This window comes from Aulonocara stuartgranti, assembly GCF_965226115.1.
Source record: "Aulonocara stuartgranti genome assembly, chromosome: 12".
In the NCBI taxonomy this organism is placed as follows: Eukaryota; Metazoa; Chordata; class Actinopteri; order Cichliformes; family Cichlidae; genus Aulonocara; species Aulonocara stuartgranti.
The window spans coordinates 13,006,870-13,023,039 of record NC_138948.1 but is presented as its reverse complement, the minus strand read 5'-3'; the positions used below and the strand labels follow the sequence as shown (position 1 = coordinate 13,023,039).

General features: G+C 41.0%; 1 protein-coding gene across 3 annotated transcripts in view; it reads left to right on the top strand.

Annotated features, from left to right (window-relative positions):
- sema6a (sema domain, transmembrane domain (TM), and cytoplasmic domain, (semaphorin) 6A) overlaps positions 1 to 5,240 on the top strand; it is a 103,274-nt gene extending 98,034 nt beyond the window's left edge. For all 3 annotated transcript variants that reach the window (XM_082555805.1, XM_082555804.1, XM_082555803.1), the window contains one exon: positions 865 to 5,240. In XM_082555805.1, coding sequence (XP_082411931.1) covers positions 865 to 2,027 — 1,163 coding nt within the window. In that variant the 3' untranslated portion in view covers positions 2,028 to 5,240. The remainder of the gene's footprint in view (positions 1 to 864) is intronic.
- The last annotated feature ends 10,930 nt before the right edge of the window (positions 5,241 to 16,170 follow it).

The following is a 16,170-nucleotide window of genomic DNA, read 5'->3' as shown; positions in this document are numbered from 1 at the left end:
ATAGGTCATGTGTGAAGGCATTATAAATCTCTCGGCTGTGGACCGGTGTGTTTAACCCAAAGAATAGTGTGCTGCATTAGATGTCTGCGTTCATCCACAGGCTGCAGGCTATCATCTTTGAGCATGCATGTGTGGGAGGTGCATGTGTCCACACTCGTGTGTGCGTGCGTGCAGTCTGTTGTTGACCCTGTTTTATTAAATACAACCTGCCGCTCCCGCTCACCCACCGCTAAAATGCTCCATAGCATCCTTTATTGAATTATCTTTTATTTGGCGTTATCACAGTGTGTCTTTGCCAGTCTTTGAAAGTGGCGCTTTCATAAGACACTGATGACACAGCTCATTGGATTTAGCGCCTAATCAGAGGCTTTTTAATGTATTCGCTGTGATTCATGAGATTGGATCCAAGCTTTATGAAAAGTCTTCCATTTGCATCTATGAGAAGAAAGGGCTCGGGTATTTCAGGTTCCTTCATCGGAGCTCATATCTTTTTTCATTTCAGCAGAAGGTTTTATCTGGGATTTAAAATGTGAATCATAATCACCCCTCCAAAACACATTTTCACTCTGAGATTGGATTTTGGGGGAAACACTGAATCTTGATACTTGAAGCTACAATTTTGAATAGATGTTTCCTATGATGGAATAAATCCTTCTGCATTTGCATGTTTTTCGTGAAATTATTTAAACCGTTAATCTTTTTGCCCAGAAGATATCTTAATTATTGTAACTGTTTTTTATGTTTTGCTTCATCTTTTAAGAAGAATCTTTTCCAGCATCTCTTTTATTTTCTTTGAAACAATTGGCTTCAAAGCATCTCTTTTTAGTCTGCCTGTCTGAATGTCATCTCTGTGTCTCTCTGCAGGCGTGATCCGTGAGAGCTACCAGAAGGGTCGTGACCAGCTGGTTCCTGTAACCCTCTTGGCCATCGCCGTTATCCTAGCATTTGCCATGGGCGCCATCTTTTCTGGCATCATTGTCTACTGCGTCTGTGACCATCGTCGTCGAGACATGGACCTGACGGGCCGTAAAGAAAAGGACACCCACCACCTCCACTCCCGCCGGGGATCCATGAACAGCGTAACCAAGCTGACGGGTCTGTTTGAGACGCAGGCCAAAGAAGGTCGCCCCGAGGCAATTCTCACACCTTTGATGCACAATGGAAGACTGACGCCAAATGGGAAGATGCTCATAAAAGCAGACCAACACCACCTGGACCTTGCGGCTCTGCCAACGCCTGAATCCACCCCCATGCAGCCGCGTCGTAAGCCCAGCCGGGGAAGCCGTGAGTGGGAGAGAAACCAGAACCTCATCAACGCGTGCACCAAGGACATGCCACCAATGGGGTCGCCTGTTATCTCTACCGACCTGCCGCTGAGGGCCTCACCGGGGCACATCCCTAGCGTTGTAGTCCTACCTTTGCAGCAGCATCAGCACCAGCTTCAGCCTCATCTGCAACAGCACCAGCAGTCCTACCAACATGAGTATGTGGAGCAGCCCCATCACAGTGATATGAGCATGGGCCACGGTGTACTGGATGACCAGGGGGCCACCCTGGAGTACAAGACAAGCAAGAGCCCGTGCCACAACCTCAACATGGCTGATCCAGATGTGGTGCTGCCACCTCGTGTGCCCCAGCGGGAGGCCTCTCTCACCATCCCACCTGCTGTCCCACAGATGGGCAAACGCCTGGAGGTCCACTCGTCAGTCTACGGGCTTCGGAAAGGATCAGCATCTGGTGCTTGTGGATCCTCCGCCCTCAAGAAACACAACACCAACTCCTCTAACTCCTCCCATTTGGCGAGACATCACAGCTTCAACCGTGTTGAGACTCCACCACCTGCACCTCAGAGGGTGGACTCCATACAAATGACAGCACAGGGCATATCTCTGTCAAGGCAGCCTGGAATGAGCTCCTACGGATCACTGCCTCGAACGGGCGTCAAATATCTCAAGCCTGATGTCCCCCCCAAACCCTCTGTAGTCTCGCTCTCCACAAAAGTCAAGTCCAGTGACTCTGGCACATAGTTGGGTTGTTAGCCTGTCGGTCCAATGTGAACAGACAGTAGTGAAAGGCGTTTTCTGGCAGAGAGAAAAAACAGGGAATACTGTACAACTTGCATCTCCTTTTTGTGTTTTTGTTTGTTTTTTGGTGTACAGTACAGTGGAAATGCAACACAGTTTTTTTTCTTAAAGAAAACACTTTCTTTTTATATAAATATGTAAATATTATACCATGGTTGTTGTCGGTTGTGGCAGTCATCGAGCTCATGCTCTGGCTGGCACACAGCTCCTCTGTAAACACACATGGGAACATGTGCTACTGAAAAAGAAGATGATGCTTGTCCTGAATATTTCATCCATTGGCACCCTGTAGCATTCAAGACAGTGGCTCTCTTGTTTGTGGTGTCTTTGTTTACTGAGACTTGATTCGATACTTCGTCATGCTGGTAAAAGCACATACGAAGACGTCACAAGGGGGTTGGAGAATAATTGTTGTACAATACCTTGAGGACAGGAGGATCTGAGCAAACAAGCACTCAGAGAGAACGAGTTCGGACTGAAAGGACAGACAGCTGCCTGAGTTCTGGCGGAAACTGTGAAAAGCCTCTCAGTGTTACAGCAATCAAGTCCTGCCTGGGCATGACTGAAAGCCTGGGCCAGAAGAATCTTCTACTGTACTGGTGACTGAATAACACATGACTGTTAATACTAATAGCTTGTTGTATTTATTTTTATTAAGTGCTTTTGAAAAACAAACAGACTGACTTTCTAGGCTTGGAGAGAAAGAGGACAAAGAAGAGATCTTTTAATATTAATTAATCAAGAGTGAGGAAGAAAATATTTAAAGTCATTAAACTGGAGCCAGTAGAACTTTCTTAATGACTAAAGTTCAACTAGGTCTTACTGTGTGCTCAGTGGGACCTGCAGCTTGAGAATATACGTGACCTCTGTGACGACGAGGAGATATTTATTTAAACTGTGCCAGACCAGGACTTTTACTTTTACGGACCAGAATCTCCTTTGTTTTAGACCAATCATTTAAAAAAAGAAAAGAAATCCTGAACCTCACCCTTTCACTCCTGCAATCAGCACTGTGGTTTTGTGTGAGTCCCAAACATTTGTCCTGATTGGTTGCTGGCTTACTGGTGCCATCACAGCTCACTGTTGCATGTTGCAAATATAAGAGAAGCAGCTGCAGCAACCGCACGGGGGGATCTGCATACAAAAGGAAGCTGTAAGTGAGGCTGCAAGCAAACGAGCGGTGCCTCCATCTTGGAACGTATCGTCTTTTCTAGCGGCGTCACGCGGAAGAGCGGGCGAAAAAAAGGAAATTATAGGAACATCTGTCTTGCCTGCTTCTTTTTCCACATGTAAATTTGTGCCTTACACCCTGAAGTAGTGACAATGTTTTCTTTAATAGCTGTTAACTCTGTCTCCTTGTTGTATTTTTTTATTTTCTTTTTTTTTCTTATGTCATGATATTTCCCTTGTTTGATAAAAATGCAATTAAAGAATGTAGGTGTTATTGTTGTAATTCTGGTCCCTAGACAAAACACACTTACAGACCAGAGGGAAGAGAGGAAGGAGCAATTCCTTTCTTCATTCACACACTCTCGCTCTCTCTCTCTCTCTCTGGCACACACACATAAACACATGCACACATACACACACTCATCTTTGTGATTCATTTCTGATTGTGCCATTAATGCGCTTAAAACGACCCTTTATGTTGTGCTGGCAGTGTCGATAAAGACTTTGTGAGTGTTTTTCATTTCCTGTTTTATACAAAGTCCTGGTATTTGTTTTTACTTGTTTTTGGTGTTCGTTTGGAGTGATGGTTAATTGGTTAACGGAACAATTAACATTTGTTGCTTAAGGAGGCCAATGTAGGTGTATCTTCCCTTGGTGCACTGCGATAGCACCATAGCAAGCGTACAGTACGAGATACACGTGAACACCCAGCGTACTAACACGAGTCGAGGCTTCTTGCGCGCATTGAAACGTTCACTTGTTAGACGGTTGCATAAACAGGCTGGTTCCTGTGGAAAAGAAAAAAAAAGATGACATTTTGAAACAACACTATTAAAAACTGTACATTATTTAACCCCCTTTTTGTAAGCGAACACAGTTTGGGAAGTTTAGAGATTTTTTTATTTTATTTTGCCTCACTAACTCTCATTATCAAAGCCTTATGAATGGCTGAGAGTTTAACTAATCAGATGATTTCACTTCCTTTTTACTTGAGGGTTTTTATGGATCACCCCACACTGAAACACTTAAGTCATTGGAGCACTCCCTTAGTGTTGTATGTGTAGATAGGTTAAAGTTTTCTCGATATCAATATTCTTTCTGGAGGAAAGCCAAGAGTGTCTCAGTCCACAGCTCGAATAAGACTGACATGCAGGATCTGGGACCTGACTAATGTGTACATAGATGCTCGAAGGGAATGGTTGCACATGACGAGGTCATGGGCAATGGATTAGTTCAAAATATGAACCGAGAGGAACGCGTCCCATCTAAAACATGGTCCGGGATAAAGCTGCAACAGTTATAGCATCGATTAACTTGAAGCGAGGACCTTCAAAGTTCAGATAAGCATAGACGTGTGTTCACTCCAGACTTTCATAAAACTACTTTGCTTTAAATTAGTGTCTGAACACCTTACTTACACCCTCCGGTGCACTGAGTGCATGAACCAGCAACATTCCCACGCCTGGAGTAAGGCTTATCCTCAGCTGAGTATTTCTGGTTTTGAAATGCTCAGTTGCGTTGTCTCCCACCTGGATGAATTGTCATGTCCACACTGAATGTGAACAAGAGAACCTGTCTAGGTTTGAAGGTTAAATGTCCACATCCTGTGTAGACAAGTGCTTTTGGCTGTGGGTGCATTTATGATTCAGCAAGATCAAGTGTTTTGATATTAGAGAAAAGTTGAGCGTTTTAAAGGCTGAAGGCTGCTGTGGACAGTGAGGTTCTTTGGTGTGTGCCTTTTTGTCTTTCACCCTTGTTATAATACACTGCTGTTAGATGCAAATCTACTCTCTTCTCAACTTCTCAAACTTTTGAACTTTGTAAGCTTGTAAGATATCGTGACGTCACAAAGTTTTTTGCCCTACTCTCTCCACTTCCTTAACATCTGATTCACAGCTTAATGTATGTTGTAAAGAAAAAAAAGAACTCTTTAATTTAATGCAAAATGTAATAAAAAAAGAAAGAAAATAAAATTCTTGTCATGAAGACTGTGATATGTCCTTGACTCTTTCCACTTGTTTCCTAGCCTGAGGTTATCTTTATTCTGGAACATCTTTAGTTGCTGGATTTTGTGCAACACTGTCTGGGGAAAACCAAGCCTTGGTTTTGCCCAGGATTTAAACGTTCTTTTGATAGAAGATCCCTTTTAAGAAAATATTGCACTTTTATGACCTGAAGTACACTATTCTACTTTTGCTTGTAATACCACCACCAACCCCTTGAGATCTGACAAACATTTCCTACAAAGCAAGCGTGAGCTGATAAAAGGAAACTTAAATTTAAGTAGTTCTCAACTTCATTATAGATAAGTGAAAAAAGAGAAAGGTTATGAGCAGAGGGAAGAAGCCTGTACTCCATTTCTATGGTTGATCGTGTTGGTTAAATGAAGCAGGCAGCTTGATGGACTGAAAGCAGATTTCTGTATGCAGGTTGGTACTCTGAGCACTCCAAATGACCTTTTAACCTAGAAGGAGCTCGGCCCATTATACTTTTGGTGTAATCCATTTGATGCCATACAGGCAATCAACAGAATTCTTCACAGATGTTCTGAAGGCAAATGAAATAGAGAGATTTCTTTCACTTCCATTCAAAAACCTTGCAAGTTTTGTGTACATGGACTTTTAAGTGAAATCAATTCAATCCCTTCTCGAGGGCAGAGTCAGATGGCTCGACTTTGGAAACGCAGATAAAAGCATTACCTGTTAACTTCTCAAAATGACAGTAATCAATATTGTTATCAAATGACTATGGGAGGCAGGTGGACACTAGAGATTAACCCACAGAGAGTGATCCCCCAAATCCATTCACAGTATCCCATCAGCCCACAGAGTACTACAATGTCTTGGAGTTACTACTAAAATAAAAGTAATATATTACACATTACTTATTACATCTCTTTAAAACAATGTGGTATATAACCTAATGACTCAATGAAGAAAATTATTTGTTACACTACTTGTTACATTAATTTCATATATTGCTCTGTAACATGACCTATAATGCATTGTTACATAATTATTAGTTAATAATATCAAGCTAATGCCTAATGCTTCAGTGGGAAGTCTATCTGTAACTTACAACATATGCAGAAATCCTTCTTAACCCTACGCTGTAACCCTCAGCACAACCTGACGTGCACTTCTCGAGAAATGTAACTGAACGTGAGGTCAACGCAGCAACGACTCTGACTGGCGTAGAAGAGGGTTGCAGGCTTAACAGGGGTTTCTAGCTACTTCGTAAGTTACGACATAAATAATGACACAAATCTTCATCATAACAAAGAACATTCAAGATTTTTGTTCTAGTGTTTTATTTTTTGCTTCTAGTGCTTAAGGTTGAACACAAAAGTCAACAACACAAGGAAAAGTTTATCTTTACAAAGAGTCGAGTTCGAGTCAGCAGAATGTTTCCGTTTTGGACACCAATTGCATTTTACATCACACTCTTGTCCTTTTGTACAATAACGATAAATTTGATTTCCACATCTCCAGACCTCAGAGGTTGTGGACGACATCATCATTTTCTTCACCATGAACTAACATCAGCTGTTTGTAGTGCAGGAAAAAACAGTCATTTTTGATGTTTTTATTGGGGTTTTTTCCCTATCATACTATCATTCAAATAATTGAAGAACCTTTATAATTGAAGTAAGAACATAATTCTATCTCCAGTGTAATTACAGTATTCAGTACAGTTACATTACCACGTTACTGAAAAATATAATGTGATTTCAGTAATGCTGTACTTTTGAATGCACTGACTTTAATTTATGTTTTTTTCAGGCACATATCTTGTTTTATCAACAGCACTAAAAACTCCATTTTCTTAGCCCAGAACTCTGTTTTTTTTTTCAAACCAATATAAAAAGAGGTCAAATAATGGACTTGCATTTATCAAGTGTACATGAACACTGTGAACTATATTGTCTTGCAATTTTGAATAAGACTCAAACATGATTCCCAAGATTCGTGTTATGTTTTATGCTGTCATGATTTTTCACACTGTCTCTCTGGTTCCCTGAAGGTTCTCTTTATTGAGTTAAATAATGTTTAAGGGCATGCTTAATTCAAGCCATCACTCAGTAGTATCAGGTGGGTGATTTGTGTAAGAGATTATTGTTTTTCGGTGCATGAGAATGAATCAAGGTATTAGATGAGCCTTCTTAGGTTTCACATAAAAGGAGACAAAGGAGAAAACCACAGTTCAAAACTTCACCTCAAATTCCCCTACTGATAGTCAGTCTGACCTTATAATACCTGCAGTATAACTTTCATTAGATTCCTCACTCACAGATCATGAAAACAAATCTCATTACCTGCAGATGATCACTGCTGACTAACACTGACCAGAAAAGCTCCCATTTCAAATAAGGGTCTCCAGTTTCGCACTCTAGCACTTTTTTCTTACTGCTTTGTCATGAAATGTGGCTTTGGCATGTAGTTTGACACTCTGCCTTTGATCTTGAGGTGAGTCACGAGTCTCAATCATTGGTATAAGTCAGCCTTTGCATGGAGATCAGATAACCAGGATGCGGTGTAGCTAATGAGGCCTGTCGCTGCCTTCACAATGCTGCATTGTGAAGTTTCCTTTCAGGCACCCCTGTGTTGTTGCACTACTCAGAGATCAAGATTCAGATATTCACCACTAAGTCTTCTCTAACATGACAAGCACACAATTGTATCTAATGATGACTAGTGTGAGCTGGTATTTTCACAGAGCTAGTCAGAGTGTACTTCAAAGGTTAACTTTCAAGGAGTCAAAACTGGGGTATGGTTGAGGGGCAGATTGATGGTGAGAGATAAAGACAGCAAGCAATACATAATAATGGAATTCTAACACTGTGATCAGCAGGACATACAAGCAGTATATTTTATATATTATAGAATCATGGAAAAATATGGAGCTCTGCGATATATTGGTTACCTGTCCAGGGTCTACCCCGTCTTGTCACCCTACAGCAGCTCCCTCCCAACCCTTAATTGGATAAGCAGGAGAAAATGGACGGATGGACAGAGGAAAGAAAGAAAATGTTGTTTCCTTTCAAATAATTAAGAATCATTTTAATGCATTCAGAGTTTTTTCTATGGAGCCTGCAACATGGATGAGACAACAGCTAGTTTTATCTGTCACTCCTGTAGATCTCCGTTGTAGATGCAAGATGAATAGACAATAAAGTGCCTATTATCTGTGATTATTGACAACAGATTCTTTAATAGAACTTATTTTATAATAAGTTTTGAAAATAGCAATTCAAGTCATGAATAGAAAATTAGCATGAATATTACCAAAGAGCGTGTTGGTTATACGTTTATGTTACTATACTTCTTCTTCTTATTATTTTTTTACTAAAGGAGTCATTGTGTAGGGCACCTCTGTACTGGCTTTACGTTTAAGACCCTGCAGCTTCATCCATCTTTTTAAGCCTGCAGCTTATCGGGAGGTCTCTTGTAATTTACACTCAACAAAAATATAAACGCAACACCTTTGTTACTGCTCCCATTCCCCATGGGATGGACGTAGAGACCTAAAATTCATTCCAGATACACAATATAACCATCCCTCCCAAACAGTGGTCACAAATCAGTCCAAATGTGTGGTAGTGGGCACATCTGCTATATTGAGATAATCCATCCCACCTCACAGGTGTGCCACATCAGGATGCTGATCTGACATCATGAGTAGTGCACAGGTGTACCTCAGACTGCCCACAACAAAAGGCCACCCTGGAATGTGCAGTTTTGTCTCACAGCAAAATGCCACAGATGCCACAAGCAATGAGGACGCGTGCAATTGGCATGCTGACAGCAGGAATGTCAACCAGATCTGTCGCCCGTGCATTGAATCTTCATTTCTCAACCATAAGCCGTCTCCACAGGCGTTTCAGAGAATATGGCAGCACATCCAACCGGCCTCACAACCGCAGACCTCGTGTAACCACACCAGCCCAGGACCTCCACATCCAGCAGGTTCACCTCCAAGATCGTCATCGTCTGAGACCAGCCACCCAGACAGCTGCTGGAACAATTGGTTTGCACAACCAAACAATTTCTTTTTTTTTTTTTTTTTTTTGAAAATATTTTTATTGAAAAAAGAAAACAGTACTTGCAGTTACCGAAATACAATCAACCTTTCTTAATTTTCCTAAGTAAATTAACATACATATATATATGAAAAAAACAACAAAAAAAACAAAAAAACAAAACACAACGCCCCCCCCCCAGTCCCACACAGATCAACACAACCATCAAACATATTAGAGGAATATAACAGTAACAAAAGTAGATTTAAACAGGCAATACCTCTAGACTAGCAAAATAAGAGATAAAGGGTTGCCACTTGTGAAAAAATTTGGCTGTGCAACCTCTCAACGTATATTTAATTTTTTCAAGTTTTAAAAAAAACATGACATCTTTAAGCCACCGGGAAATAGTAGGATACTTAGCAGACTTCCAATGCAACAATATTAGACGTCTCGCTAATAGGGATGTGAAGGCTATAATATCCCTTTGTGTGGAATCAAGTGTAAGTGAGCGAGCAGGAATCCCAAACACAGCAATCAGAGGACAAGGATGAAGAGTTACCCCAAGAACAGTTGACATAATAGCAAAATACCTTGTCCAGAAACCTTGTAGCTCAGGGCACAGAAAAAACATGTGGCTAAGGTGACAAGGAGAACCATGGCATTTATCACATTTATTTTCCACTTCTGGATACAATTCAGAAAGTCTAGACTTAGAGAAATGCACCCTGTGTATGACCTTAAATTGAATAAGTCCAAGACGAGCACAGGAGGTGGAAGATCGTATCCTCGTTATAGCCCGTTCCCAAGACTCCTCATGTATTCGAAATCCCAGTTCTTCTTCCCATGTACGCTTAAGCTTAACATTAGAGTGGTTACTAAAAGACAGAATAGCATCATAGAGTTTCGAAATGGTTCCTCTGTGATGAGGAACAAATGATAACGTAGTTTCCCACTGCTGTTCTGGAGGTAAAGAGGGGAAATTTGGGAAACACTTAGCAACAAAATTTCGAATTTGAAAATAGCGAAACAAATGTGTAACAGGGAGATTGTAACGAGAAGACAAGTTGGGAAAACTATCGAAAACACCATCCACATATAAATGTTTGAACTGTTTTATACCCTTGTCACACCACACTGAAAATGTCGAGTCCAAAAGTGAAGGGGGAAACAAATGGTTTTCGCTTAGAGGACCGAGGAAGACGGCATTACAAAATTAAAGTGACGTCTAAACTGAAACCAGATTTTGAGTGTGTTAAGAACCACCTGATTATCAGTGTACAGAGAGGGTCTCACGGGTAAAGAGGAATAGAGCAAAGCCGGTAAAGAAGAGCCCTTACATGATGATAGCTCCGATTTACACCACGAGGAACCAGAAGATTTTAGCCAGTAGCAAAGTTTATGGATGTGAGCGGCCCAGTAATAGACTAAAAAATTAGGTAATGCAAGTCCTCCACTAAATCTGCATCGCTGCAGCAAAGTTTTAGAGACCCTAGGTGGCTTCCCTCCCCAAATGAAAGAACCAATAATCTTGTCCAGTGAAACAAAAAAATGTTTCGGCAAAAATAAGGGAATTGACTGAAATAAAAATAAAAATTTTGGTAAGATGTTCATTTTAACAACGTTAATCTTACCGATTAAAGAAAGGGGGAGATTACCCCATCTTTGAATATCAGATGTGACCCTAGATATAAGAGGAGACAAATTTGCTGATTTAAGGCCAGCTAGAGAGCGAGTAACCAAACAATTTCTGCACAAACTGTCAGAAACTGTCTCAGGGACGCTCAAATGCATGCCCGTCGTCCTCATCGGGGTCTTGACCTGACTCCAGCTCGTCGCCGTAACAGACTTGTGTGGGCAAATGCTCACATTCGATGGCGTCTGGCACGTTGGAGAGGTGTGCGCTTCACGGATGAATCATGGTTCACATTGTTCAGGGCAGATGGCAGCTGAGAATGTCCCAGTTCTTGCATGGCCAGCATACTCACCGGACATGTCACCCATTGAGCATGTTCGGGATGTGCTTGACCGGCGTATACGGCAGCGTGTACCAGTTCCCACGAATATCCAACAACCTCGCACAGCCATTGAAGTGGAGCGGACCAACATTCCACAGGCCACAATTGACAATCTGATAGACTCCATGCGACGATGTGTTGCACTGCATGAGGCAAATGGTGGTCACACCAGATACTGACCGGTTCTGGGTCCCCAGACCCCCCAATAGCGCAAAAAACTGCACATTCCAGGGTGGCCTTTTGTTGTGGGCAGTCTGAGGTACACCTGTGCACTACTCATGATGTCAGATCAGCATCCTGATGTGGCACACCTGTGAGGTGGGATGGATTATCTCAATATAGCAGATGTGCCCACTACCACACATTTGGACTGATTTGTGACCACTGTTTGGGAGGGATGGTTATATTGTGTATCTGGAATGAATTTTAGGTCTCTACGTCCATCCCATGGGGAATGGGAGCAGTAACAAAGGTGTTGCGTTTATATTTTTGTTGAGTGTAGTTATTTCTTCCACCTCAGAACAATTTTCAGACTAATTTTTTTTCTAAATCCATGACATCTAGAAAAAGTTCTTCAAGGCTTTGTTACACCTAAACTTTGCTACTTTAAACGACTGTAAACTGGAACTGATGAATCGTCTTTTGCTTTGTTTACAATTAGTCCAAATGCTGCAGGCACGTTACTGACTGGGAAAACAAAAGCAGACCAGAATACTCCTGTGTTAGCAGCTTTGCTCTGTACTCTGTGTCTTATAGAATCCAGAAAAAAGTGACAAAATTTATTTTTTACTTAAATGCTCTTTCATCTCCATATACCAGTCAAAAGTTTTAGAAAACTCTATTTTTTCCAGTTATTTATTGCAATTCACTTTGAAGTCCAATGAACAGCTTGAAATGGTAAAAGGGTAAGCGGTGAACTGCCGGAGTTAAAAAAAAAAACTGTAAGGTTACTCAAAACTGAAAAATAATGTACATTTCAGAATTATACAAAAAGGCCTTTTCAGGGAACAGAAACTGGGTTAACAATTTAAAGCTGTTCTGCAGCAGTGGAGGTTGATCAAGCCTTGAAAGCTGGTGCTACTAATTTCTACAGGTGTTCCAGTTTCTTTGGACTACTTACAACCCGCCTGTCTGCATAAAAACAGTGTTGGAGCACACTGTGATACCATACCCTCGTAGTGTGTTGCTACAAAAATGGTGAGAAAAAGCTATTAACTCATTCACTGCCAGCCATTGGCAGTGAATGAGTTAAACCCATTGACTCATTCACTGCAAATGACGGCTATAGACGTCAATGGCAGTGAATGAGTTAACAATGGTAGAGAGACAGACCATCATAACACTTACAAATGTAGGTCTTTCCTGCAGAGAAATTGCAAAGAAAGTCAAGGTGTCAGTGAGTACAGTTTCTTTCACCATCAAAAGGCACTCAGGAACTGGGGCAAACTCTGGGAGGAAGAGGTCTGGCAGACCCAAAGATACAACTGAATCAGAGGACAAGTTTCTGAGAGTAAACAGCTTGCGTGATAGGTGGCTCACAGGACAACACGCAAGTCTTAGTTTTAACTGTGAAGCGAAGACTTTGAGTTGGAGCAAGAAAGCCATCGTTAAGACGTCAGAATAAGACAGAGAGGCTTGCCTGGGCCATGAAACACCATCACTGGACTACTGAAGACTGGAAGAAGGTATTATGGACTGATGAAAAAAATGAAAACTATGGTTCATCACTCAGGATCAGGATCCAGTAGGTGAAAGGATGCCTCCCCAGTGTGTGGCATGAACTGTCAAACACAGAGGAGGAAGTGTGATGGTCTGGGGCTGTTTTGCTAGATCCAGGGTCGGTGACTTGTACAGAGCGAGAGGCACCATGAACCAAAACAGCTACTGCAGCATTCTGCAGTGCCATACACCCTCTGGTATGCAGCTAGTTGGTCAGGGATTCATCCTACAGCAAGATAATGGCCCAAAACATTAGTCCAAACTATGCCAGAACTACCTCAAGAAAAAAGAACAAGATGTCAAGCTTGAAAACATGGAGTCTTCCACAGTCTCCAGACTTAAACCCCATCGAGTTGGTTTGGGATGAACTGGGCAGAAGAGTGAAAGCAAAGCAACCTACAAGTGCCACACGTTTATGGAAGCGTGTGTGACAGATATGGGGAGAACTTTTTAAGAAATATTTGGTTTATATTGTAGAAAGAATGCTACAGGTGTGTTCAGCCGTTATATCTGCCAAAGGTGGCTACTTTTATGAGTCGAAAGTTTAGAATACAATCTGGTCTATAAAGTGATTTTATGATTTCTCAAATTGCTTTTTTGTACTATGTTTTAATTTGAGGGTGCAAAGAGGCATTAGACTGCATAACTTTCAATAAAAAACTGTAAAAATTGGGGTGTTCTAAAATTTTTGACCAATAGTGTGGTTGACATGGTGCATCCGTATATACCCTCTAGATCATTAAGGTTTGCATGCCAATGACTTTTGACCATCCCACAACTGAAGCGTATAACACAAAAAAATGGGACGAGTTTTTGCTGTCATTGCGCCAAGACCCTGGAATGATCTCTGAAGTGGTCTGAGACATGCTGCTGATCTCTGCTGATCGAGGTTGATCGAGATGGTTTGTTGTTGTGTTATTTGTGCAAGTAGTATGAATGGGGCTTGAGAGAGTCATCTGGAAAACCTTCTCTTTTTCTTATTGGGAAACACTTTGGTTTAAAATGTGCTACATAACTCAATTTACTTAATTATTTGACTGTATTTAGTTTAAACTGCATGTTTCTAATTAATTTAACTTTGACTGTGGATGCCAGAGAGATTCTATTTAAATCGCTCAATGATTAGCTGCTTGGGAAATACCACATGCTGTAAATCTTTCTGGTTTAAATCTAAATGAATCAATCAAAGCTGCCTCATAACCTGACATTATGACTTGTTGATCCAGAGCTTGGTGGCTATTTTCCCCAACAGATGGCAGCCTGATGGGCTTTCAATGAGCCAACAATCCAACCTCCTACCAGCAGACCAGTAAACCAACCAACAAACCAGCCGTTAAAACCCTTCAGACAAGTTGCTTTTAAGTTAACCTAGTCATTCATGGAGCCAGCAGGCCCCCCACCCCCTCCAGACCCTCACAGCTCTAATCCACCTTGCTTAGCCGTGGCCTAGAAGTGCTCATTTCGAGTGCCCCACAATCTGTGGTCACAACAAGCTTAGCTGCGTGCTAATCCGCCTTGTTCCATCCAGCAAATCATTATCCTCTCACTGATACTGTCTACACCTGTTACTGCTCTTAATGGCATACATCCTAATGTTTTTTTCATGCATCTTTCTGCCAAAATATGGTTTCTCCTACAATGACTCAGAGAAAAAAAGAAAAAAGAGTAGACACAAAGACACACGTGCACGCACGCACGCACGCACACACACACACACACACACACACACACACAAAAGAAAACAGACAAATAAACAAGCGGAGGGAATAATTACCTGCCAAAAGGACCATGGATTTAAAGTCAAAATAGACAGCAAAGCAGACAGACAAACAGATTTCCGCTCTCACACACGCATTAACACGATAAATTATGTGTCCCTTGTGAATTTATATTGCTCTCTATGAGTCATTAATGGGGGTCAGTAGGTCCCTAAATGCCCATTCCCATGTTGGCTGGTTTGTCATTAATGTATCACGGTCAGTGTCATAATGGAGTCTGCTTTACAATCGTGTGTGTGTGCTCGTGTTATAGTCTGGGATCATACTGATGAGGACGCTCAGGTCATGTCATCTGTAATTATTCTGGCAATTTGAGGCTTTGAGAAACACAGTTTACATTCCAAAGTTAAAAAAAAAAAATTGCTTAATTTAAAATAAACAAAAAGAAAAGAACCCAGTTTAAATCTAGAGGGGAGAAAAACAATAAAGAAGTATTCGAATGTGTCAGTTTATTCTTGAGAGCATAGGAAAGAGAATATTTGCACATTATATGCACATTATGTCAAATGATCTCAAATGAAAGTACATGACTTTAACTGATTTCACTGGTTTGTTAATAGTAATCAAAGTGTATTAAAAAAACGAGAGATAATTCCCATTTCAATCCAAGCTTATTTATTAGGCATATTTGAATAGCCAGATCACAACAGTCACCTTAAGGCACTTTATACTCCAAGGTAAAGACCTTCTAGTCTTATAGAGAAAAACCCCAACAATAAGACTAACCATGAGCAAGCATTCGGTGATGGTGGGAAGTAAAAACTCCCTTTTAACACAAAAAAATCTTAAAATCTTGCAACCAGTATGGCGATTAGGGGAAAATGAAAAGAAAAAGGAGAGCCTTCTCTCTCACTATGAGAGAGAAGATGTCATTTAATGACAGGTGGCAGCAGGAGTAGTAGATCTGTTTAATTTTGGGGTTATTTTTATTTACGTATTTCCTGTATTGCTGAAAAATTGTGAAAAATAAATGACAAGGAAACAGATCATAAGCTACCATGTTTCCAAGCAGTAAATACAAGGAGTGATAAAGTTACATGGATATAATATTATGGAATAAATACTGCAGGGATAGACTGTACATAAAGGATGGATGAAATCACCATGCTCCCAGCTGACTTAGGTGTGCTTTAGATGCATGTTGATGCATGTACAGGCTACTTCAAATTTCTGGGATGATGCAAAAAAACATGAAGGCTCATGTTTAAAATAAGTAAATCCCAGGTTAGGTTGGGAAATATGCTCCTGGATCTAATTCAAGGTCATATCAACGTCATCCTTCTCTTTCTTTTTCTGCATTTGGGGAAGTTTGCTTTACCCAGTTTTACCCTTTAGATAGCATTATATTATATGCATATTTCTTAATCCTCATTATAACGCCT